At 42.2% G+C, this 23,589-nt stretch overlaps 1 protein-coding gene across 1 annotated transcript in view; it reads left to right on the plus strand.

Moving 5' to 3' along the window:
- The window catches only part of RASA3 (RAS p21 protein activator 3), a 154,806-nt gene that overhangs the window by 36,574 nt on the left and 94,643 nt on the right, over positions 1–23,589 (plus strand). The window contains exon 2 of the mRNA XM_066619056.1: positions 17,363–17,480. Within this exon, the coding sequence (XP_066475153.1) occupies positions 17,363–17,480 (118 nt within the window). The remainder of the gene's footprint in view (positions 1–17,362; positions 17,481–23,589) is intronic.

Below are 23,589 nucleotides of genomic sequence, written 5' to 3' on the forward strand. Positions count from 1 at the left end.
TACCATTGCAGAGAATTTTGCACAACAATGTTAATAATTTGTTTTGTAAAGAGAGGAAATCTTAGGCCAAAAAGATTTTGGCCTGTCAGCAATTTCAAATTTCAGTGATGATGTTGATTTTCAATTTTCTGAATTAGTACAAGTTCATAATGTAAAGTTTGTATAAGGTAATCTGAGCTAAAAATCTGTTAATTATATCAGTTGAAATTTCTGGTATAATGGGTTGCAAAGGGGCAGAATAAGCACATTTTTTTCCTCAGAAATAGCTGAACTTTTTGACACAAATTAGCATTTGTCTTTTATCATATTCAACATATTGTATGATGAGTCTGTTTTGGCTGAGCTCATTTCTCAGATTAAGGCTACTTCTTTCTGCAAGTTCAGATTAGTCACGATTTTGAAATTCTGTACTAAAAACAAATCACACCACGTGTTTGGTGTTTTATTGACAGTATGCATTTATTATTATTATTAGTATTTATATACCACTTTTCAACAAAAAAAAAGTTCACAAAACAGTTTACAGAAAAAATCAAAATGGCTTCCAGTCCTAGAAGGGCTCACAATCTAAAAAGATGCAGAAGAACATCAGCAAACAACCACTAGTAAAGACATTGTGCTGGGGTGAAATGGGACAGTTGCTCTCCCTCTGCTAAATGTAAGAGGAGCACCACAAAAAAGCGACTCTTATCCAGTTATCAGTTGATTATGCTAAAGCATTGCTTATTTTCTTCTACCTGCTTTTTCAGTAAGATGAAATTTATGCTAATTTTTATCAGCAGCTGGAGCCGAATTTGGTTGTTCCTTTTCATGGGTTGCATCTCTTCAACCCTAATGCCTCTGTCTAGTCACCAAAGATTCAAGCAGCTCAGTTTCCTCCTGTCCCCTGCCCTGGTGCTCTGCCATGGTTCTGTTGTTTTTTTCCCCAGTTCCCACCTCCGCATGTTACGGGTTCTGAGGGCCACTGAACATGCTCAGTTTGCATCAGATTGGTTTTTGGGAGCATGAAATAAAAAATGCAAATTTAACGTTCACTCTCTATTCCTTTCCTCCTCAGCATCTACTTCTAAGCTCTCACTGTGTGTGGATCCCACATTTTAAGATAAGTGGGGTCTTGCTATCAAATGTTTTGAATATGTGAATCTTTGGCTCAATGTTCCATTTAGTTCTTGAAACTTGTATCTCAGAAACAAAAGAGCTCATAGCCTTTTGCTTTGTGTGGCTGTTGACAAGTCAGTCAAATTTTAGTTGATTAGGGTGTAAGTCTCCTAGGATTTTGGCAGTTTCTTCACCCCCTCCTCCATCTCTATTTTTCCTATAAGAAAATTGTTCTTATTTGGGTCAGTACATTCTGCCTTTGCTTGGCCTGAGTATGTACTTCATTTTTCCATGGTAAAGTGGTTGGTTGGAAGTGAACAAATGAGAGCCAGTTATCTGTTATTAAACTGAGCCATTGACTATAGGACAACTTAGAACTGAAATAGAAGAGCACATAAACATTCTCTCAGATTACTAAATTAAGCTTGATTAGGCTAAGCTCCTGAATATCGAGATTAATTCTCCTTTCTGATTTAAAAGCACTTGTATTAGTTATTTGACATTCTGATTATGTTCGAATGTTCTGGGTGTTTACTTGCGAAATCTAAGTGAGGTTTTAATTTCAGTTGCTTATTTTATACAGTATTTTTAAACAGCATTACAAAGCAGTAATGCTGTGTTGGACACACTTTATTGTAAATATGGCAGAGCTGGAATAAGTACAAGTTATAAGAAGTATTTGATAAAGAGAGAAGTATTTTATAGGAAATAGTAATGTCCACCAAAGCAATTTCCTGCCAAGATGTAGCTGACAAGAATGTACATATACAGTACTTTGATGATTAAATAAAGGTCATAAGCAAGGAGAGTAGAAGAAGGGAAAACATAACTCAAGGTAGATTTTAGTTTCATCATTCTGAAGTACAAAGAAAAACATTTATGAAAATAATTCTTGTCCTTGCAGTATCTACAGAACCACTGTGGTAACATGTGAATTGCATAATGCTGCTTTGCTTGCCCCTGTTGCCCTGGTAGTAAGGCATGACTATACAGTAGCCAGCCTCTTTCAGAGAGGCATGATCAGGCAAGAAGGGTGCAGAGCCAGGGGAGAGAAAAGGAGGCAGCAACAACAAGAGAAATTCCTTGCCTAGGACAACTATGGAGCAAACTATAGATTTCTGCAACAACAGCCATCTGTGAGGGCAGTAGTACTCGCGAAAGTTATGCCTATATAGCAGTGGTTCCCACACATTTAGCACCAGGACCCACTTTTTAGAATGAGAATCTGTCAGGACCCAGCAGAAGTGATGTCATGACTAGAAGTGACATCATCAAGCAGGAAAATTTTTAACAATCCTAGGCTGCAATCCTACCCACACTTCCCCTGCAGTAAGTCCCACTGACTGTCATTGTCAAAAGGGTATACATAGGAGCTTGTTAAAAGTACAGGCATGTAGCATTTCCCCAAATGCAGTCACATACCATGGTAGCATCAAGTCTAATGCATTAAAAATAAAATATTGAAATGAATGGGGACCCACCTGATATTGGCTCACAACCCACCTAGTGGGTCCTGACCCACAGTTTGAGAAACACTGCTATATAGTATTTATTTTTTATTGATTCCACTGTGTAAACCACTGTGTGAATTGTTGTTGAAAAGTGGAATATAATATAGTCAATTATCTGTCTGTGTGCTTCATTCTCATGGATTCACTTATCCCCGGGAACAAGAGTGTTACTAGTGTTGCGCCATCCACTGCCTGTTCATGGCTGTCTGTGGCCGTTCTGACGCTATTTACGACCATATTGATGCTATTCACTGCATTTGTAGCAGCCATTATGCATCTGCAGTTGCCATTTTAGAGCTCTTTGTAGCCATCCTGGAGCTATTTGTTGAATCCACAGCCATCCTGGAGCTATCCACAGCAACCATCCTGAAGCTATCCATGGTGGCCATTCTGAAGCTATCTGCTGCTGGCATTCCAAAGCAAGTTAGCTACTCAACCCCATTGATCCCACTGGATCAGTATTTCAGTATCTGTTGATTCAGTATCCTCTATGGCTTTCCAGGAACCTAACCTCTGTGGATAACAAGAATTGACCGTAATATAAAGGTGGTTTTCAGAAAAGTAGTATACGCAAGTATCTACTAAGGTGATATTTAGTAAAAATTGTACCGGGGGGGGGGGATGGTTGGAAAACCCTGGATTAGGGAGTTGTATTAGGATGTGGGAAACCAAAGTTCAGATCTTCACTTGGCTAGGATGCACCTTCAATAACTTTTCCCCTCAGTTTTACTGTGTTGTTGTGGGCATAACATTGAAACTCTGAGCTTCCTAAGAATGGATAAGGTCAAATGTAATTCATAAAAGTAATAATCTACAGTAGTGAGGAGAAGCAATCAGTCTGATCAGTGTGTAGCTGTACTCATGTGAACAAAGGTGAATAACAATGGATGGTTATCTGAAAGTAATACTTCCTTGTACTTATCAAGCACTTATCTGGAAGATTAGAGTTTTTTCCCTCAAGAGGATAATTTGTGTACTGGTATACTAGATTAGTAATATGTTGGCATTTCTGTTATGTCTTGTAAACTCTCACTGATGTTCTTTCCGTATAATGAAAACCTGTGTGTGTTACAATGAAAGTGTGTGTGTGTGTGTGTGTGTGTGTTTGAGAGAGAGAGAGAGAGAGAGAGAGAGAGAGAGAGAAATCTGGTTGCTCATGTATAGAAGTATGGTTTGCTTAAAAAAATTTCTAAACTTTGACTCGAAAATCTAATCTGAAGAGCAGGCAGATCTGATAAGAACGACGATTGAATGCTCACCAAGTCAAAGGGATCTTTCCCATGCTGGTGTGGTGAGACTTGATCATATTTATATTCAAAGTGACTTGCACTCAATCTAGTGATGAAGCTTTGGGCCACAATCCTTGGAAAGCACTATCACACACTGTTCTTCAGAATGGGCCAGACTGTCTGCCGGATGTAGTGGTATCCACAATTATATGGTTAGTTCTCCTTATATGCAAATTTGCTATTGCTTAACTGCGAGGGGTAGAATTGCCACCTACCCCTTATCTGCAACTCTGTTCTCATTATCTGCTAATTTTGTGATGGTGCATCAGGGTCAGGTTCAGGGCAGCTAAGAGCAGGCAGGCAGGCCGCGTAAGAGAGGTCAGAGGAGGAGAAGAGACAATGGCCTCTTTCTGAGCTGAAGGCAGTGCCATGTAGGGGGGAGAGGAAGAGACAGAATACAGCAGTGGTTCTCACACGTTTAGCACCAGGACCTACTTTTTAGAATGAGAATCTGTCAGGACCCACCAGAAGTGTTGTCATGACTGGAAGTGACATCATTGAGCAGGAACATTTTTAACAATCCTAGGCTGCAATCCTACCCACACTTACCCAGGAGTAAGTCCCATGGACTGTCATTGTTAAAAGCATAGACAGAGTAGCCTGTTCAAAGTACAGACCTGTAACACTTGCTATCACCCAGTCCCATAGACTTCAAGATGTGATTGAGATTCACAAAGTTCATAGAAGGTATGGTGCAGGTTCACATGGAAACTAATCCCGTTTTTCCCATAGTTTAAATGATTCGGTATCCACTAAGTTTTCAAGAACCAAATCCTAGCGGATAATGAGGACTACTTCCTGCCAGCATCTTTGTCTTTCCAATGATTTGTATGCCACAGTGGGAAATAGTATTTTGTTTATTAAATTCAATCTCTCATAAACCTCTAACTCAGCAATTTTCAGCCACCCTCATCTCATGGCACACTGAGAAGGCACTTAACTTGTCAAGGCACACCATCAGTTTTTTTACAATTGATAAGGCGCACTGCCAGCCAAAGGCTCACATCCCCCAGTGGCCCTACTAATAAATGACCCTCCCCGAATTCCTGCAGCACACCTATGGATCATTCACAGCACAGCAACGTGTTGTGGCACACTGGTTGAACATAGCTGCTTGAACTACTAACTGGGCAAAGAGCACTTTTTCGAGTGGTGTTCCTTTTAGATTTAGCAGGGGGAGAGTAACTGTCCCTCTTCACCCCAGCACAGCACCAACTTTTCAGCACTGAGGTCAAGGCAATGAAGCTTTAAAGTAAGGGAGCAAACATCCCCTTATCTTGAGGAGGCCTCTGTGACTGCCACTCAACTGCAGGATGCAGCATGTGCTCCACTGGCACAGCTGTGTTAGTGTGGGAAAATTGGTTAGGATTTGGGCCACAGTGTCTTTTCTAGTGGCTGTTCGCTGGCGTTTAGATTAGATTACTTTATTGTCATTGTACTTAAAGCAAAACGAAATTTGATGCACCATTGATATACAGACATAAAAAACTATCTACAACAATCACAATATTAAGCAAAACCATATTGCCCAAGAGCCTGATAACAAACTTTGTTACCTTTTTGGTGGTAATTTTAAATTCCTTATTCAATGTAATTATAGCTATAGGATAAAAACTGTTCAAAAATTGTGTGGCGCATGCTCTAATAGTTCTATATTGTCTACCCGAAAGCAACAATTCAAAAAATTTATGAGCTGGATGGAAGGAATCTCTAAGAATACTGTATGATTTCTGCAGACAGCGAGATGTAAAGATGTCCTGAGAAGTGTGAAGATTATTTTCTTTGCACCACAGTAACAAACCTTGTACCTCCTTCCTATAAACAGGCACATTAGTCCCACTAATGAACCCCACCATTGTAGTATCATCTGCAAATTTTATGATTGCATTGGTGTCATGTGATGGGGTACAGTCATATGTATACAGGGAATAAAGGAAGGGGCTCAGCACACAGCCTTGGGGAGCTCCTATATTCAGTATCAGAGTAGAAGAATAAAACCCCATCCTAACTGACTGTGGCCTGTTTGTCAAAAAGTCCTTTATCCACAGACTTGCTGTATGCCCAAACTGGACATTTTGAAAAACAGCCTGCTAGATGGAATGGTATTAAAAGCAGAACTATAATCCACAAATAACAACTGTACATATGTACCCCATTGTTCCAAATGGTGCAAGACTGTATGTAGAACAATAGAGATGGCATTATCTTCTTCTGCATCTTTTTAGACAGTGAGCCCTTTTGGGACAGGAAACCACTTATTTGATTTTGTCTGCAAACCTCTTTGTGAACAATTTTGTTGAAAAGTGGTTTGTTGTTGTTGTTAATGATTGCTATACACTTTCTCACTGACTCTTATGAGTGAGAGTCTTGGGCTGCAATCCTAACCGCACTTTCCTGAAAGTAAGCCCCATTGAACAAAATAGGACTTACTTCTGAGTAGACCTGGTTAGGAATTGTGCCCTTAGAGACCCAAGGTGGTTCACATAGGCATGCTATCACCAAGCTCTATTATTGTTGTTGTTACTACCTCCACACTCCTCCACTTCATGGCTTAACACACTGTCTCTTTTGCCGTCTCACAGCCCAGGGTTCAGCAGCGACATCATCTCCTTGTGGCTCCATCCTCTCCACAGTTTATCAGCCTTGTTGGTCTCTCTTCCAAATAGCAGCCAGGGTTACTCCCACTTAGCTTCTTTGAGCAAGGCAGCAACTTACACCTCCTTTAATATTTATGTATTAAATATTCTTGATAATGGTGATGATAGAGATACAGCACCACACTAGTGCTTTTGTAACTAGTTGACAAGAATGAGGAAAGTCTGAGGGTGGATCTCTTAATGAAGTTCAGTTTCTGTCACATGTTTGTAATTATTTTTAAGTATTATTATCCCTTCACTTTTTTTTAGCAGCCAAAGGGTTTACAGGAATACTGGAAACAGAAAACTACTGCTGAGAAACGTCTGATGTTTACTTACTCATTACTGCTGGAATCTCTTGCTTTCTCTGAAAGCATGATGTGTCTAACATAAGCATCTCTGAGTAGCTTTGGATGATGCAGCACCGCTGTCACTCAGATACACAAGTTTCTCATTTTCCATTATTGGAGCTGCTGAGAATCTCCATTAGGGAACAGGAAAGATTCACAAGCTAGATTCTGAAGCTTGCTCCCCCCCTCGTCCCTTTTGGATGTTACTGCAGCAGTAGAAACATTGTCCAAAGTAAAAATCTGTTGTTCTCTCTCAGCTTCATATTCATGTTTATACTTGTTCTTCTGTCCAGGTGCAAAGACTAGCCCCCCGATTCTTTTTTTATACAAAACTGCCTGAAGCGTGTAGGAATATCTCTTGTACTCCTTAAAATTTTGAAACATGTGACTTATACCCAACAGTATATTCTAAGTAGCTTTTGTAATTGGCCAGCCTCTGAATGACTCATCTCCATCAACTCAAAAGACAATCTTTACAGTTCTGTAACTTACTGTAGAAGACTGACCGATATATGGGTCTGTTCTCCATATTTGTGGATTTGGGACCCACAGATTTAACTCACTGCGAGTTCCAAACCACAATGGAGGGACGGTCCTAAGCTCCTGGACGTGACAGGAGATGTTCTCCTGTTACTTCTGGGAGGCGTTTCTGAGGCCCTTCCCAAGGCTGCTCAAATGATCTCCATCCAATGAAGCTCAACAGGCACTCCAGAAAGCAGTCTCTCTCCCCCCACCATAGTAAAAATGATAAAACTGAGGCTTGAGCAGTTGGTAAGGTGAAACTGTTTAAAGTTTCATAAAGCTAGGTGTATCCTGATAGAGTGTCATTTTAAAAAGTGGGTCCCGGTGCTAAAATGTTTGGGAACCATTGATGGTGTTCAGAAATAAAGCCATAAGAAGGGCCCATCTAGTCCAGTACAGGTTGAATGTTCCTCATCTGAAATGCAGAGGCATGGTTGCCTACTCATGAATAAACTCAGTTTCACTTTCCTTGGGCTCAATGCATTTTCCTTGTCAGCTTGGGGGGGGGGGTGACTTCTTTCCAAGTGTTTGTTGGGGCCCATGTTCATCGGATTGGGGCCATTCTGGTGGTGTTGCGATCCTCTTGGCCTGCCCTTTGAAGTGGACTAAGTTTGAATCAATGTAGGGTTTGAACCATATACTTACAGATACTTATAAAATTAATTAATTTCCTGTCTTATACTGCTTCTGTAAAAATAACTTTAGTCCAACATGGTCACATTTAATTTCCAAATAGGAAACTTCTCCAGTGGTCCTCAAACAGGAGCATTGCGACGCCCAGCTAGAGAGCCCTGGTCTCTTCCCCTGGGGAGGAGGGAGGCAGCGATGCGATCACCAGATTGTGTTGTGGAGGGGCTCAGGGACTTGGCTGCACTCACCACAGCAAACAGCAGCTTTCCAGGGATGCAGAGAGCCCCACACCAGCCTCCTCAGGGCTCCCCAAAATTGTGGAGAATGTGAAACTAACAATCACAACCCACTTCTCATTTGCATCTGCAAAACCGGAAGTGGGTTGTAGTCATTATTTTCACAGTCTCCACATGTTGGGCAGCCCTGTAGAGGCTGGTGCAGGGCTCCCCGTACCCCTGGAAAGCTGCTGTTGGCTGTGGTGAGTACAGCCAAGGCCCTGCGCCCCTCCAAAGCGACGCGATCTGGTGACTGCATCGCTGCTTCTCCCCTCCCCCGCAAGGTCTTACTGCAGAGTCTTTCAAGGTCTTACCTTACTGCAAGGTCTTTCAATATATCAGAGGAAATGAAATCTGCAAGGGAGTCAACTGGGCAACAAAAATGAGAACAGATTACTGAGGGAGGATAGGGAGATTAGAGAAAATGAAGAAACTATTTGCATCAGACACTTAACTGTCAATTTATTGGACAGATATCCATGCCAGACTCACATTTGGGCAAAGGTAACAATGACTAATGCCCCAATCCTATCCCCCGCTATTGGTGCTGTTAGTGGAGTGGGGGAATCAGGAGGCCTCCTTGAAGAAGGGGTTCTCTTATCTCAAGGTAAAACGCTTGTTGCCCTATGGGTCTGCCCAGATCTGTGCCATCTCTTTGGCTGGTGCAAGTCCAAGTGGAGTCTGGGAGGGAAGAAGGAAGTGGAGTCATAGGGACTAAAGTAGTGGGCTGGTAGTGGGATATCCCTCACCACTTAATTTACTTGTGAGTCTTTGGTGCATGATTTTGTCAAAATATTTTTGGCATATTCAAGAGATAAGAGGGTAGGACCTCTTTTGGATCAGTAACTGGTTAAACCACAGGACACTTTTGAGCCGGGCTTGTGGGCTTTGCAAAAGCATCTGGTTGGCTGTTGTTGAAGAGAATAGTGGACATGATGCACCCTTGTGCTGATCCTGCTGTACTGCTCTTATGTAACTTGACATTACTATCCCTTTGGATCACAGCACAAGGGGGAAAATACGATAAAGCTGCTTCCTCTTGGCTGCCCTTTTTTTCTCTGTTTAATACTTTCCTTAACAGATGCTTAGCTGTTTCAGAACTTTTATTGGTTAGAAATTATCTTAAAAAAAAAATAAGCAAAAGAAATTATACAGCTCCAAATCTGAAATGTTTGATAGTGGCAGTATGGGGCATGCAATATGGTGTATTTGTTTTCCAGACTATTAAAACAGTATGAAAAACAAATTGAGTTCATGCATTGTACACTCAAGCAGCTCAGGTCCTGTAATGAAGAACATTAGACTAATCCATGAAGCCCATTCTAGGGAGATCACATTTGGTGGCAGCAGCTTCTTTGGAAAAGCTCTGTACAAAATGGATTTTACTCCTAGAAAATTATGAGGGAACAATAAATATTTAACATGACTTTTATAAGGTGGGCCTCACCACGGGGCAAATTCAGGAAATGTGTTGCTATATACACTATAGTTTCTCAGTCTGCGTAATTATTACACCATGGAGATGCTGTTTTTGGTAAGTGATGAATGGCCACTCTTTTATTTTCCTCAAAATAACCCTGATAGCAGCTGTTAAAGCTGTCCTACCTTTACACATTTGCTTAGAAGTAAGGCCCACTGTGTTCAATGGAGTTTACGCCATGTAAGTATGGCTGCAACTGTATGCATACTTTTCTGGAAGTTGGTCTCATTGAGTTCAGAAGGGCCTTCTTCTGAATAGACACATGTAGGATTGCCCTGTTTGTCTCTTTTGGAAGAAACTAGATGTGGCAGCTAACATCCTCTAAAGTAGCACAGCATCTCTTATTTTAGGCAATATAACAAGGAAACAGCCTTTCATATAAAGCATGGAGGCTTTGAAGTACTGAAGTCAGTATCTGTACAAGCGGCTCAAGTGGAGACCATGGGATCAAGCATGGTTAAGAGAGCTTAATGCATAACCCCATATGAAGTTGAACCATGCAAGCTTTTACAATGCTATATGTGTAATTAACATGCTCCACTTTTAAAATAACTGCTGCCGAACACTGCTGAGAAAGTTCTAACAAGAACATCTGACTGAAATAGAAAATGAGACCACAGTTCCATGCTGTTAACTGTCGATATCAAGAACAACATAAATGCTAAAATGGCATACAAGCTGTGAAAGAGCTGTTTGGAATGATATTTATTGGTCCAGCTTGCTGGAGGAAATGCAAGAACAATGCAGGCTTTTAAGCCTCCTGCAGATTTTTAGGCAAAGCTGATGGTGGATAAAAATAGGATGCTAGTGGGGAATCCAGCTTGTTTAACCTACTCACATATGTCTGAACCGAACAGATTGCTCAATGCACATGTCTTCATCAGAGAAGTTGGGTTAGATGTGTGTATTAAAAGCACTTAGATACCGTAATGGTTGCTGGTACTTGTGTATTGTTTCAGCTTTCCAGAGTTGTTTGCTGTGTTTTTGGTTCCCAACTGTACAGGCAAAAATACTTATGGTAGTACTAAAACAGCATGGAAAAAAATCTTATTTGGATTTTTGCAGGATTCTAGATTATGCTCAGGCCTTTCCTGTGAAATCTAGAGGGATGCAGCTGCCTTGAATGGGAGCTAAAGTAAGGTGACCAAAGGTGTACCAGACTCCTTATACTCTTAAATAGTTCATTATTACAGTAGTAAGTACAACCCTGCTCATGTTGTACAATGCAGTCCAAAACAACTTGAATCTGGTGGCTTAGAAAATGAAAATGAAGGTGTGCTTCAATTAAAATAACACTGTGCATTTTGCAACTATTGTACTGTTAGCACTGTCTTCCTCCTTTTCACTTTCTGCATAATGCTACTCAACCAGCCCCACTTATTTTCTTTTGCATCACACTCCTTTACCTCTCCAGCAAAATCTCATCAGCTGTGACACTGTAGTGTATTTGGAAATGGTTGTGATTAAAATTATTGAATTTCCTTAACTAGGATTATCTGTATTGTTTTATTGCAATATATTAAATTGAGCAAAAATCCTTCGTGCGTGTGTATAGATACACACACATGCCTCTAACTGTCAAAAGGCAGGCAGTATTAGACTTCTAAATCAGGTCACTCAGAGCCATCTGCATAGTGATTCAACTGCCTGAACCCTAGATTTTCAACTGACCTGTTCCTAATTTGAACATTGCCTGCCAGCACCTTGTTATGTTGTCAAGCAGATTAAATTATAAGAATTGCAGCCGGATCCTGTGAATATTTACTTGGGAGTAAGTCCCACTGCATTCAGTTGGGCTTACTCCCATATGCACGTGCTTAGGATTGCAGCCTGAAAAAGTTGCAGCTGCTGCATGGGGCTGTGCCGTTCATGCTTTCATATAAAGAGTGCTATGGTGTAGATATGTTTAAACAATAATTGTCCTTAATTCTCATCTGCCAGTTATTTACAAAAAAAAAAGAGAGAATTTTTTTTTGGAGGAAATTTTACTTCTAGGAAATCATTTCACCTTTACAATTTTTATCCAGAATTGGACCTTCTTTCTGTGTAAGGGGTGAGCACAGGCTTTAACTGAATCATGTCACCAGGGTTTAGTCCTAGGACTTAACAAGAACATTTGTGCGTATGCAGAGTAACCTGCTGGTACATTTAAGTGGTGGGCAGCCCAATTCTAACTTGTGTGGGAACAACCAGGTTGAGTGGCCTGTGCCCTAGCCACCCCAAATTGAGTGTTGGGAGAGTTAGGACAGACAAAAGAAAATATTTCTTTATTCGCCGTATAGTTGGTCTGTGGAACTCCTTACCCCAGCATGTGGTGATGGCATCTGGCCTAGATGCCTTTAAAAGGGGATTGGACAAGTTTCTGGAGGAAAAATCCATTATGGGTTATAAGCCATAATGGGTATGTACAACCTCCTGATTTTAGAAATGGGCTACGTCAGAATGCCAGATGCAAGAGAGGGCACCAGGATGCAGGTCTCTTGTTGTCTTGTGTGCTTCCTGAGACATTTGGTGGACCACAGTGAGATACAGGAAGTGGGACTAGAGGGGCCTATGGCCTGATCCAGTGGGGCTGTTCTTATGTTCTTATGTTCTTATGTTCGGCTGCCTTAGCCAGGGACGGGGGTTAGGATTCAGCCTTTGCTGTCTCAGCTGGTTCCACCCACTCCTGGGCCTAATCTTCCTCCTTGTCCATCCTTCCCCTCCCTAAAACCCCATCCCTACTTCTATGACACCCTCCCACCCCCTGTGCCATCCTGCCCAGGCTGGTGCAAACCTACCCCCTCTGGATCTGGGAGCTGGTGAGGGCCTCTGTGTCAGCCCAGCCAGCAACAGAATAGTTGTGAATGTGCTTTGCAGCACAATTAAGACACTCCTGGGCCAACGCAGGGGACCTGTGCCAGCCCATCGCCAGGTCTGAATTGCATTCACAGTCACATTACTTTCCTTCAGGTTGCCCAAATAGGAGTTGTAAGCTATATAAAATTCCTGAAACTTCTGCAATGAACAGGGCAGACAAGCCAACATAGAAAGACATTCCCAAAAGTAGACAGTTCAGAAACCACTGTCCTAGTATATCTGCATGCCATGCACACAATGGCTTTCACATAGTTGTTTGAGAATTGTATCAGTCATGTAGGAAGAGTATTAGAGCTGAAGAACTTGCAGAAAGAACTGGGAAAAATTGCAATACCTAAAGATGTCGTACTTGAATCAGTGAGGCATCCTGATTCACAGTGGTGGTCTCAAAATATAAGGTCATAATTGTAGTAAACGGAAATCAGAAATCATCTGATCAAGAATTTCAAGAATCCTATTGCACAAGTGCCCTGTTCCCACCTATTACTGCGAAGGAGTACGTCATCTTTCAAGATGACATGGCACTTCCTTTTAAAAAAGTTTTTTACTGATTTATTAGAAAGTGATTTTTTCAGATTTATTCTGGTTTCAGGCTTAAATCAAATGGTACAATAACACTTTTGGACATGACTCAGTCAAATGTTTTAGGAAGCGTGAAAACAATTGTTTTTCTCTGAATGGTTACAAGCGTATAGTAGATGGATAAAATCCCAAAGTAAAAGTTGAAGCAAATGGTATTTGGCAGCATCTACCGTCATTTTGTTTCTCTGTTTATGTTGTTAGTAGCTTTCTTATAAGTCTGTGTTTTTCATAGGCATTGAATTACTGATAATTGTTGGTTCTCATCTCCCTTTTTAATATCTGTTTTTCTGCTTGAGTTTCAGTGTATTAATACTTGTAATCAAATTCTGGCATAGATAGACCAGCTGCTGTTTGAAATGTTTAAATTAAATAAATGTAAATTTAAATTCAAAATAAATTATTCTTTTCTTTCCACTCCCTTTATAGCCATATTGGAGATTAATTTGCCACCTCATTTTTCTAATGCCCCAGTCTTTTCTCCCAGCCGTTTGCTCCATGTAGCTGTGCCATGGAGGTGACTGCTACATGGGATAGTGGGGGGGGGGGGGGATTAGGAGATATCCTCAATGTAAGGGAACATTTGTTTTCTTACCTTTGCATAGGCCCCTGATGCCTGTGGGTCTCCTCCTATAAGTCCGAAGACAGTATGGAGGCAGTGCAGGCTGAATTTTGAGAGGATCTGGCATCTACACTTGTGTGTGTACAGAACTTAGGAAATCACTTATTCCCCTTTACAGTGCTGTTCTTAAACACTTAAGAATTGTCTTTCTGGATCAGATCAAGAACCATGAAGTCCAGCATTCTCTTTCCAAGAACAACTAACAAGTTGCTTTGGATGTTCACACTCTGGATATGACAGTGCTCTTCCCATGTTGTTATGTCCTATATCAGGTTTCCAAAGGGAAGCTCTATTTTGCTGTCACAGCTGTTTGCCACTGATAGTATGAATTTGTCTCTTCCTTTTTTTAACACTGCATAAGTTTGTGGGTGTTACCACATCTTGTCATAGTCATTGTGGCACATTAATTATGCACTGTGTGAAGAATTCCATCCTTTTGTCTGCCCTGAACTTATTCAGCTTCTTTGAATCACTCTGAGTTCTAGTATTATGAGGCAGAAAAATGTTCCTACCTTTCTTAATGTTATAATCTCTGTTACCCCTCTTAGTGTGTCTCATTTTCTAAACTAAAAAGCCCCAAATGCTTTAGTCTCCTCATAAAGAGGCTTGAAACTGTAAAATAAGACTTAAGAGGGTGGAAGGAGTAGATAATTCATAATGAAGTAAAAGTGGTGGACACCCCTGGGGATACTTGATAGCAGATTTGTTAATTGGATGTCAGACCTGACTCCTATGCAGCTAAGGATAAGGCTCACAAGTCTCAAGAGGAAGAATGTGGTGAAAGTAGTCTGTGTTTAAGGAGAGCAGGGCTTGTAGTAATTGCACAGATCAGCTGGTCAACTTGACTCAGACCTTCTGTAGTTTTTAAGGAACACTGCCTGTCCGTTGGTTCAACGGGATAGTTTTGGCTGGTGTTACTAATCGTATTACAGTTCCCGCATTTGTCCAAAGGCTAAGGCTCCGCCTGTCCTCTCAGACATTTTCAGTGCAACATTCTCTGCAGGCTGAAGTGCTGACACAGAGTCATAGAGCAATACTCTCAAGTTGCACTGTTGCAGTCAAAGCCAAACTAGAATTTTAAAAAGCATCATTGTCCAATTGGAGGCATGGGAGGCCAGATCTGGGTTGAGATTATGGCACATGAGATAGAGGATGTTTAGCCTATTACCTTTTGCATCATTTCACCTTGAAAAATATCTTCCTACCTGTTATGGGCACCCAAAGATGCCAGTGTTGCATATCACACCTTCAGGGTTAAACGGTAACTGTGACACATTTTTTGGTGTCAAAACATCAAAGTTAAGGGTTGAACACTCCATACTTTGACACTATGATCCCTATTCAGACTTAACCCTGCGTTTCTGTTGCTTTAGAGCAGGGGTGTCCAAAGTTTTTGGCAGGAGGGCCACATCATCTCTCTGACACTGTGTCGGGGGCCAGAAAAAAAATTAATTTACATTTCAAATTTGAATAAATTTACATAAATGAATATATTAGCGATTGAACTTATATAAATGAATGAAGGTCTTGCAATAGCTCAAGGCCTATAAAAGGCCGTGCACAAAGCAAGGCCAGCCTTTCCTTTGCTGCCTCTGCTGCATCACAGACGTGACACAGTAAGCAGTGGAAGCTCACGTGAGAGGGCAAACAGTTGCCCTGACACTGAGAGCAGTTGCATCGGGCCAGTACGGGCTCCAGCAAGTCTCCAGAGGGCCAGAGGCTCATTGGAGACTGGGGGCTCCCTGTGAGCCGAATTGGGAGTCCCTGAGGGCCACAAGGGGGCCCCGGGCCAGGGTTTGGGCACCCCTGCTTTAGAGTGAAAACAAGCCCCACCTAGGCAGTGATGCATTTATGGCAATGCGGCAAATACCTGTAAGAGGCTCAGGGCAAACAGGAGTGTGCAAAAAGTGCACACTGGAGCTCTGCCTGCCAAGCAGAGCCTATTAGTGCTGCTGCGGGTCCCAGGAATACCACTGGACACTACCTCAAGTACCACTAGTGGTACCAGTACCACTGATTGACAAACACTGATAAAAATTAATCACTGGGAAGAATCTTTATTGTATGAGGAAAATGAAAGCACAAACACAACACCATAAACTTGTTTTCCTTTCAGGTCCATTTCCTCATTAGTATCAACAAGGCATATTGTGATGCTCTAAAAATGTTATCTATCTGCAAACATGTTTCTCCTTTGGAATAGTTATTTATGCTGAGACACTTTAAGCACAGGAAATGTTATCAAGTTGGGTTCACCAGTTTTTTTTGGCATGAAAGGAAATTATATGCCCAGTATACAACCCTTCACATCAATAGTGATTTTTAAAATTGTCATCATTTTTCTACCCCTGACTTTTTGTTAGAAAATGTAGTTTTGAGCTTTCTTTCATTTTCTTTTAAATAAAATCTGTTTGCTAAAAGAATAATAAAGTTTACTGTTGGTGGCCATTTTGTGACAGTGAAAGCACCTTTTGCTGTTGCAACTAGCAGGCAGACCAATCCTGGATAGGGTTGGGCTGACACTCTCTGTTGTCATAAGAACATAAGAACAGCCCCACTGGATCAGGCCATAGGCCCATATAGTCCAGCTTCCTGTATCTCACAGCGGCCCACCAAATGCCCCCGGGAGCACACCAGATAACAAGAGACCTCATCCTGGTGCCCTCCCTTGCATCTGGCATTCTGACATAACCCATTTCTAAAATCAGGAGGTTGCGCATACACGTCATGGCTTGTACCCAATAATGGATTTTTCCTCCAGAAACTTGTCCAATCCCCTTTTAAAGGCGTCTAGGCTAGACGCCAGCACCACATCCTGTGGCAAGGAGTTCCACAGACCGACCACACACTGAGTAAAGAAATATTTTCTTTTGTCTGTCCTAACCCGCCCAACACTCAATTTTAGTGGATGCCCCCTGGTTCTGGTATTATGTGAGAGTGTAAAGAGCATCTCCCTATCCACTCTGTCCATCCCCTGCATAATTTTGTATGTCTCAATCATGTCCCCCCTCAGGCGTCTCTTTTCTAGGCTGAAGAGGCCCAAACGCCGTAGCCTTTCCTCATAAGGAAGGTGCCCCAGCCCCGTAATCATCTTAGTCGCTCTCTTTTGCACCTTTTCCATTTCCACTATGTCTTTTTTGAGTTGCGGCGACCAGAACTGGACACAATACTCCAGGTGTGGCCTTACCATAGATTTGTACAACGGCATTTTAATACTAGCCGATTTGTTCTCAATACCCTTCCTAATGATCCCAAGCATAGAATTGGCCTTCTTGTCATCCCTTAGCTATAGTGTAGCCCAGTGCTTGGGCATTTTAAAAGTGTGTTCTGATAGGAGTAAAGACCTAAGAAGTGTTGTCATCTAATCTGTAAAACAACAGTTAATATGAAATTGCTGAGATCCTGCTTTCACAACTGAGAAAATGTATTAATAGTTTTAAAGACCATAAGAACATTGTTCAGCTTAAGTACATTTTTCTAACTTTAATTTCTACCTTTTTTTTATCTTTAGGGGAAGCCAAAAACCTTCCTACGTATCCAGGACCAAACAAGATGCGGGATTGCTACTGTACTGTAAACCTGGACCAGGAAGAAGTTTTCAGGACCAAAATAGTGGAGAAATCACTATGGTAACATTTTTTTTTTTTTGAATAACAGAGAACTTTTCAAAAGTATCCCAGCAGTTTTCTACAGTACATTTATCTAGACTTTGAGAAATCTATTTTATTTCCAGGTAAAGGTTTCTGTCACAGTATAAATCTAGCAATAATAATGCAAAATCTTGGCCTCCTTTCTCATCTTTTCCCCACAAAGGCACAAGCAGTAAAGGACCTGCCCCTCGATGTGCTTAGGGCAAAGGTCCACGATGCCACTACCCCACACTGTGCCCCCCATATTTACCCAGTGCTACAGAGCTTCACACGACATTCCAGATGACTGGGAAAGTGATCTGAGGCTTACCCATGATCTTAAACAGTACTTCCAGGAAACCAGAATTACTGTTTAAGATTGCCTCAGAAGGCTTTCTTCGTGGTCTGGAATGCTGCATGGACACAGCGCTCAGGGCATTTGCCCCCCTGCCACTGTTCAGGCCTGCCGCTGGGCATGAGAACATGTTCTTATCTTGAAAACACACTTTGATTAGTATTTTGTGGGTTCGTAGTGCATGTCATTCTTTCAGTCTATGCAAGTTCTCAAGTTCAGTGAGATCAGGAGCTGAGACTTGGACATGCATTTACTTTTCCCCACTTTCACTCTTTATCATGCATAGAAGGGTGAGAGCTCAGCAGGAAGATATGTACTCAAATAAGCCCAGGCTTATACTTATCCTGGTATAGTCATTACCTTCTATACATGTTTCCAATAGCCCTTCAAAATCCGATAGCACGTAGAAGTTCAGGGGGAAAAGTAATATCAGAATGAGCCCTCCCTCCTTGTTTTTGGTATTTGCTGATGAATTTACGTTTTTAATTTGACCTTCCATTTAATCTCCAGATCAGGACTGTCTATGGTTTGCTTATGCTTATAGTAGCACGACTATGTTCTCCTGTGGTTTGAAGCATGTGTACTTGAAAACAAATTGTATTGAAATGAATGTTTAAGTAGATGTGGTTTAAGTTTGGTATGTAAGATTGCGATCCTAAATACATTCATTTGAAAATATTAAAATCATTGGGTCTTGTAAGCATGAGTGTTTGTGATTTTTCTGAACAGTCATTTAAATTCATCTCCCTTTCTCAGAACATGAAGCTGCATGGAGAACACTTTATTCTACATTCTGAAGACCGTTAAAAATTGCACACAGGAGGGTTTATTGTCTTCATTGACGTCATTTTGCTGGACTAATCCAATAACCCTTTCCTATTGAGAAAATGTCCTCTGAGGGTGGAGGGAAGAAGTAGAATGCTATTTTTAGGCAATCCTATAAAATTAAAGTAGTGCATTGAGGTTCCTTAGCAATCAAATGGCTGTTGTGCTTATCTGGAGCAAAAACCCATTTAGCTCCAAGATGTGATCACAGGATGTTTCCTTGCTCTGAGCATCATGTCTGTTTCTGTAGAATATCTTTCCCTGGCACCTGAGTAAGGGAAGGAGTAACGACATTTGCGAAACCTAAGTACCTTTGCACAAACCTTCATACAGGTGTATAGCAGAGACAGCTGTTCTCACCAATACATCTTCTGTGACCCCAACAACATGCCCGTGGCCTCAGCTGATAGTTTTTCCAGTCTAATAACTGTCTTCAGTAACTTGAAATACACATTACTGATTTTCCCCTCCCTCCATCTCCCTTTAATTCCACAGACCAGCCCATTGTTCCTTCTACCTTAATCTAATCTACAGTTTTCTTGGACTTTTTCTGCCTATACAAAGAAATACTGCAGCTGATGTTTTTCCTCCATATTCTGAACTTTGAGTTGAAAAATGGGAGAAGGGGTGGGAAGGCTCAGAACTGGAATGACGAAGAGAAATGGAGAGAAGAAGACAAGCGCAACTTTGTGTCTTCCACAATCTCTACCTTGAATTTCATGTGATCGTACTTCAGTATTTGAATGGCCCATATGACCCCTAAGTTAGCATTAGACCAGTTGGGTATTCAAGAGCTGGTAAGCGCAACCTTAGTTGACTCACCACGCAGTCCTTCAGTTACACCGCTGGAACATGCATTCCAGCGGCATAAGACTCTTTGTGGTGTGTTGCAAATGCAACATGCCAGAGATAGGGCCTGGCTGCTCCCAGAAGCAGCAAGCAGCCAGGCCTGTGAGGCAGTGGACTCTGAAGGCCAAACTTCCCTGTCACTTTCTCAGGCTTCAATCCTAGTCACACTTACCTGGGGGTAATCACCATCATGAGAATTGCTTTTGAGAAGATATGCATAGGATTGGGCTAAAAGAATTTTATTATCTCCACTCTGACTGCTGCCTGAAAAGGAAAGGATAGCTAAGGTTGTCTGTCTTTACTTGTGGAAACTACTGAAATTCTGGCTGCAGTAAAGCATATTTATCTCTTGATTCCCACAGAACTAAAGCCCGAACATGGTTGTGCACAAAATTATAGCCTCAGTAAGTTTTTAATAAGAGGATTTCTGCAGAGTACAAGGGAGCAACAAATATATGGAGATTTGTCTTTCCTCCTAGCCACTGGGTCATTACGATAAATATATTACAAAAGCAAATAATATAATTTCAATACAAATGATAAAAACCTCCATCTTTCCACAAAAGGTGCATAATGCCGCTTCTGAAATGCAATAGAGTAAATCAGTTGCTTTTGTTCATATCCTTTTCTACCTCTGATCCCTTTCTATTGTGAAATGCTTGATTGCGAACTTATTGGGCAGGGACTCCTACCTTTTAATTTTGCTGTAAGAATCATGTATATCGGCATAATAATAATTCAGAGAGCTAAGAAGCAGGCAAGAGTTTTGTGACGCAAGGACCTACACACTTTATTTTACTGTCTCATGCACAGTAATTTTCCATGGTGTGCAGATGAAAGCATGTGATCCATTCCTCTCTTCACAGCTATCATTGTAAGTTAGTCATGAGCATAATTTCTGCGGTCTAAAACTCTAACCAATGATTGACTTCAGAAGATGGAGTGGGTCATCACGCATAGCATTTTTAACCTTGAGAGACAGCAAACATTGTATTTATTGTTTGCTTCCTTTCAGAACTTTCAGATCTATTGCATTCTCTGGAATTCATGTGCATTTGCTGACAGGAATCTCAGCATTCCTTAATGCTGTATATTTTTAAATAGAAACAGATTCTCTTGGTGTGCATTCCATATCTGGAGAGGTCTGTGGAAGAACACTTGGAGAACAGAGCCAGCAGCAGCTTGATAGGCCCTTTGGTAAAAGGTCATTGTGGGTTCCCCCAAGATGCATGCATGGAAGTGAATATGCACACCAGCTTAATGAATATACACATCCAGAAGTCAGGCAGGGGAGGACATGGAGTTCCTGTTTGCCGTGCAGTTGTGGCTGCACCCAGAGAATATCTGTCTTCTGCTGTGGCTGCTGATCCCTCCCCCCCAGTTGCCCAGTAAACATACCATGGCTTTCCATACAATAGGGAGGAGAGCAGCATGTTTTCCTTATACCTGACGACAATTCCTGGATGCCCTGCCCCAAATGTACCGTCATGGACTAGAGCAGGGCTCTTCAAACTTTTTGGCAGGAGGACTGCATCAAATATCTGGCATGGTGTCGAGGGCTGGAAAAAATAAAATTTGATTTTGAATAAATTTCAGCACTCTCAATATACCCTCTGGGCAAAGGGAACAGAGCTCCCTGCGGAGATAGGGGGAGGGGAGAAAAGCAATGACTGCAGAGGATGGCTTGGGTGCGGACTAGTGTTCCTATCAGCTACGTGGGTTGTCTAGCCAGGCCCAACATGTACCACTGGAGAAAGTTGTGGCACAAGCCGCTCTTTCCGCCTCCAGTTTCCTTCAGTAGTACCACTTGGCTCTGAACCATGTCTTTATGTGGAAGAGTGAACTGCTAATGAAGGTGTTTCACAACAGGGCTTGAAGCTGTTCCAGTATCTAAAAGCTAGCATTAGATCTTTATGAGCCAGTCTGTTTAGAGTTAAAAAGACTTGTAGAAGATATCCTGCATAATGTTTTTGTGAGCTTTAGTGCTCAGGATCTTTCCAGCTTGTCATTTTTAACAAAATTTTTCTTAGTCTCCATAGTGAGAAAGGAGGGAAACTTATCCCCCACCAGCCTACATGATGTAGCATTGCTGAAAGAGCACACTACATCCTATAGTGGGGGGGAGGGGCAACCAAACAGTCCAGGAGAAATAAATAAAAATAATTTTTACTTAACTCCCCCCCCCTCGTAGACTGCCCGGACACTAATGGGTCTCTCTGACTATACCTGCTAGTCCAAGAAGGCTTAGGTGGTATGTCAAGATGCGATCCTGGTGCGTGTGACTGCTACCAAGATCCACCCCATCCCACCCTTGAACTGCTCCTGCTGCCCTGCTCTCCGTCACAATCCTCCCTGAACAGCTCACAAACTGCCTCCCCTGCCACCTTCCTTGCACCAGCATGGCATGGGTGAGCTGTTGGCATGTGCACAGAGCCTCTCTCCAGCCATTTGCACTGGTGGTCCTTCAGTGTACGACAGCTTCACACCTTTTGCGATGCTGCACGTGGACTATTGCAAAGTCCACCACTCCAAGCCCATGACTGGACTTGGGCTGCCAGACAGTCAGAAACAGCAGCAGAGCATAGCACATAGGAACATTTTTTTAGCAGCAGTCATTACATCACAGACAAAAGCAAAATGACAATTACAGCTACAGAAAAGCAAAGTGGAGAAGCCAGATGGAACAGAAGCCCCTGCTGGAGGATTAATAGCAAGAGTGCTCAATCGTGGCTACCAACCTGGCCTTAACCAGGGATGAAACATGCAGAAACACCCCTTCTGATGACCTTGGGGACGGGCCAGCTGATATGGAAAAAAACTGGTCTTTTAAATGCCTTGATCTCAAACTGTAAAAGACTTTAAACTTTGAATTGTGCTCCAAAACAAACCAGCCCCCAGTGCAGCCATCAGAAAAGCAGTTCAACAGAGTCAAACCACTGTGCTCCGGCCTCCACGCATGCTTCTGCGTTCTGCACAAGCTTTAGTTTACAGACTGTCTTCAAGGGTAGCCCCATGTAAAGCATTTTACAATTGTTGCATTTGGAGGTCACCAAGGCATGTTAGGTCTAGCCAACTCATGTACGGATGCAGCTGGCGCACTAGTATTGAGTGCACAAAGCCCCTCTCCCCAGTCACCTCAATAATGTGGAGATTCAGGAGAACCCCCTAGTGACAAATGTGGTCCTGCAGAAGGGCAGAGAGAGACCTTTTCAATCTCTCTGGTCTGTATCAAGCTCATGGTGTGATGTGAAATTCTTTCTGTAGTTCAATCAGAAGAATGAATCAGGCATTTCAAAACACTGTGGATCAGTCAGCGGATGTAAAATGCTCTGTGGCTTGTTAATTACTTTGTTTTTAAAGTAATTTAAAATCCATATGTGAGGGTTTGGTTTGGGATCTTTCATTATTAGTCACTGTATATTTTATCAGCACTGAAAATTAGATTCAGTATTTTATGAGCAAATGGTTGTCATCTGAGAAACTGAATGGTGTGAGATGACTTGTTTTGCAAATACAGTTTAAAGCATTATTAAAGTTCTGAAATGTTTAGAGTTGATGTCAAAGCAGCCTATCCATAGGCTTGTGTGCTTTTCCCTTGTGAGCTTCACCCTAAACCACAGCTTCTCAAACTGGGGTGTCGCGACATCCCAGCCTGTGGGCTCTGGACTCTGCCCCCTTAAGGGGTGGGGGCAGGGAGAAGACAGTGACGCAATCCCCAGGATCGCGTTGCTAAGAGGGATCCAGGGAGTGGCATGCCCTTACCAATCCCTTCTGCAGCTTCCTTGAGGGGTGGGGAGCCCCGTGCAGCCCTCTGCAGGGTTCCCCATGTCTTGGAATGTGAAAGCTGAGCGATCGCACTCCACTTCTGGTTTGCGATTGCAAACCGGAGGCAGAGTGCAATTGCTCCACTTTCACTTTCTGAAGATTGGGGAGCCCTGCAGAGGGTCGCGTGGGGCTCCCCGCACCCCTGGGAGGCTGCAGTAGGGACTGGTAAGTGCATGCCAGTCCCTGCACCCCCTTTAGCGATGCGATCCTGGGGATCTTGTCACTGCCTTCCCGCGCCCCTGCTGCCTTCCCCAC

Source organism: Tiliqua scincoides, chromosome 3, assembly GCF_035046505.1.
Source record: "Tiliqua scincoides isolate rTilSci1 chromosome 3, rTilSci1.hap2, whole genome shotgun sequence".
NCBI lineage: Eukaryota > Metazoa > Chordata > Lepidosauria > Squamata > Scincidae > Tiliqua > Tiliqua scincoides.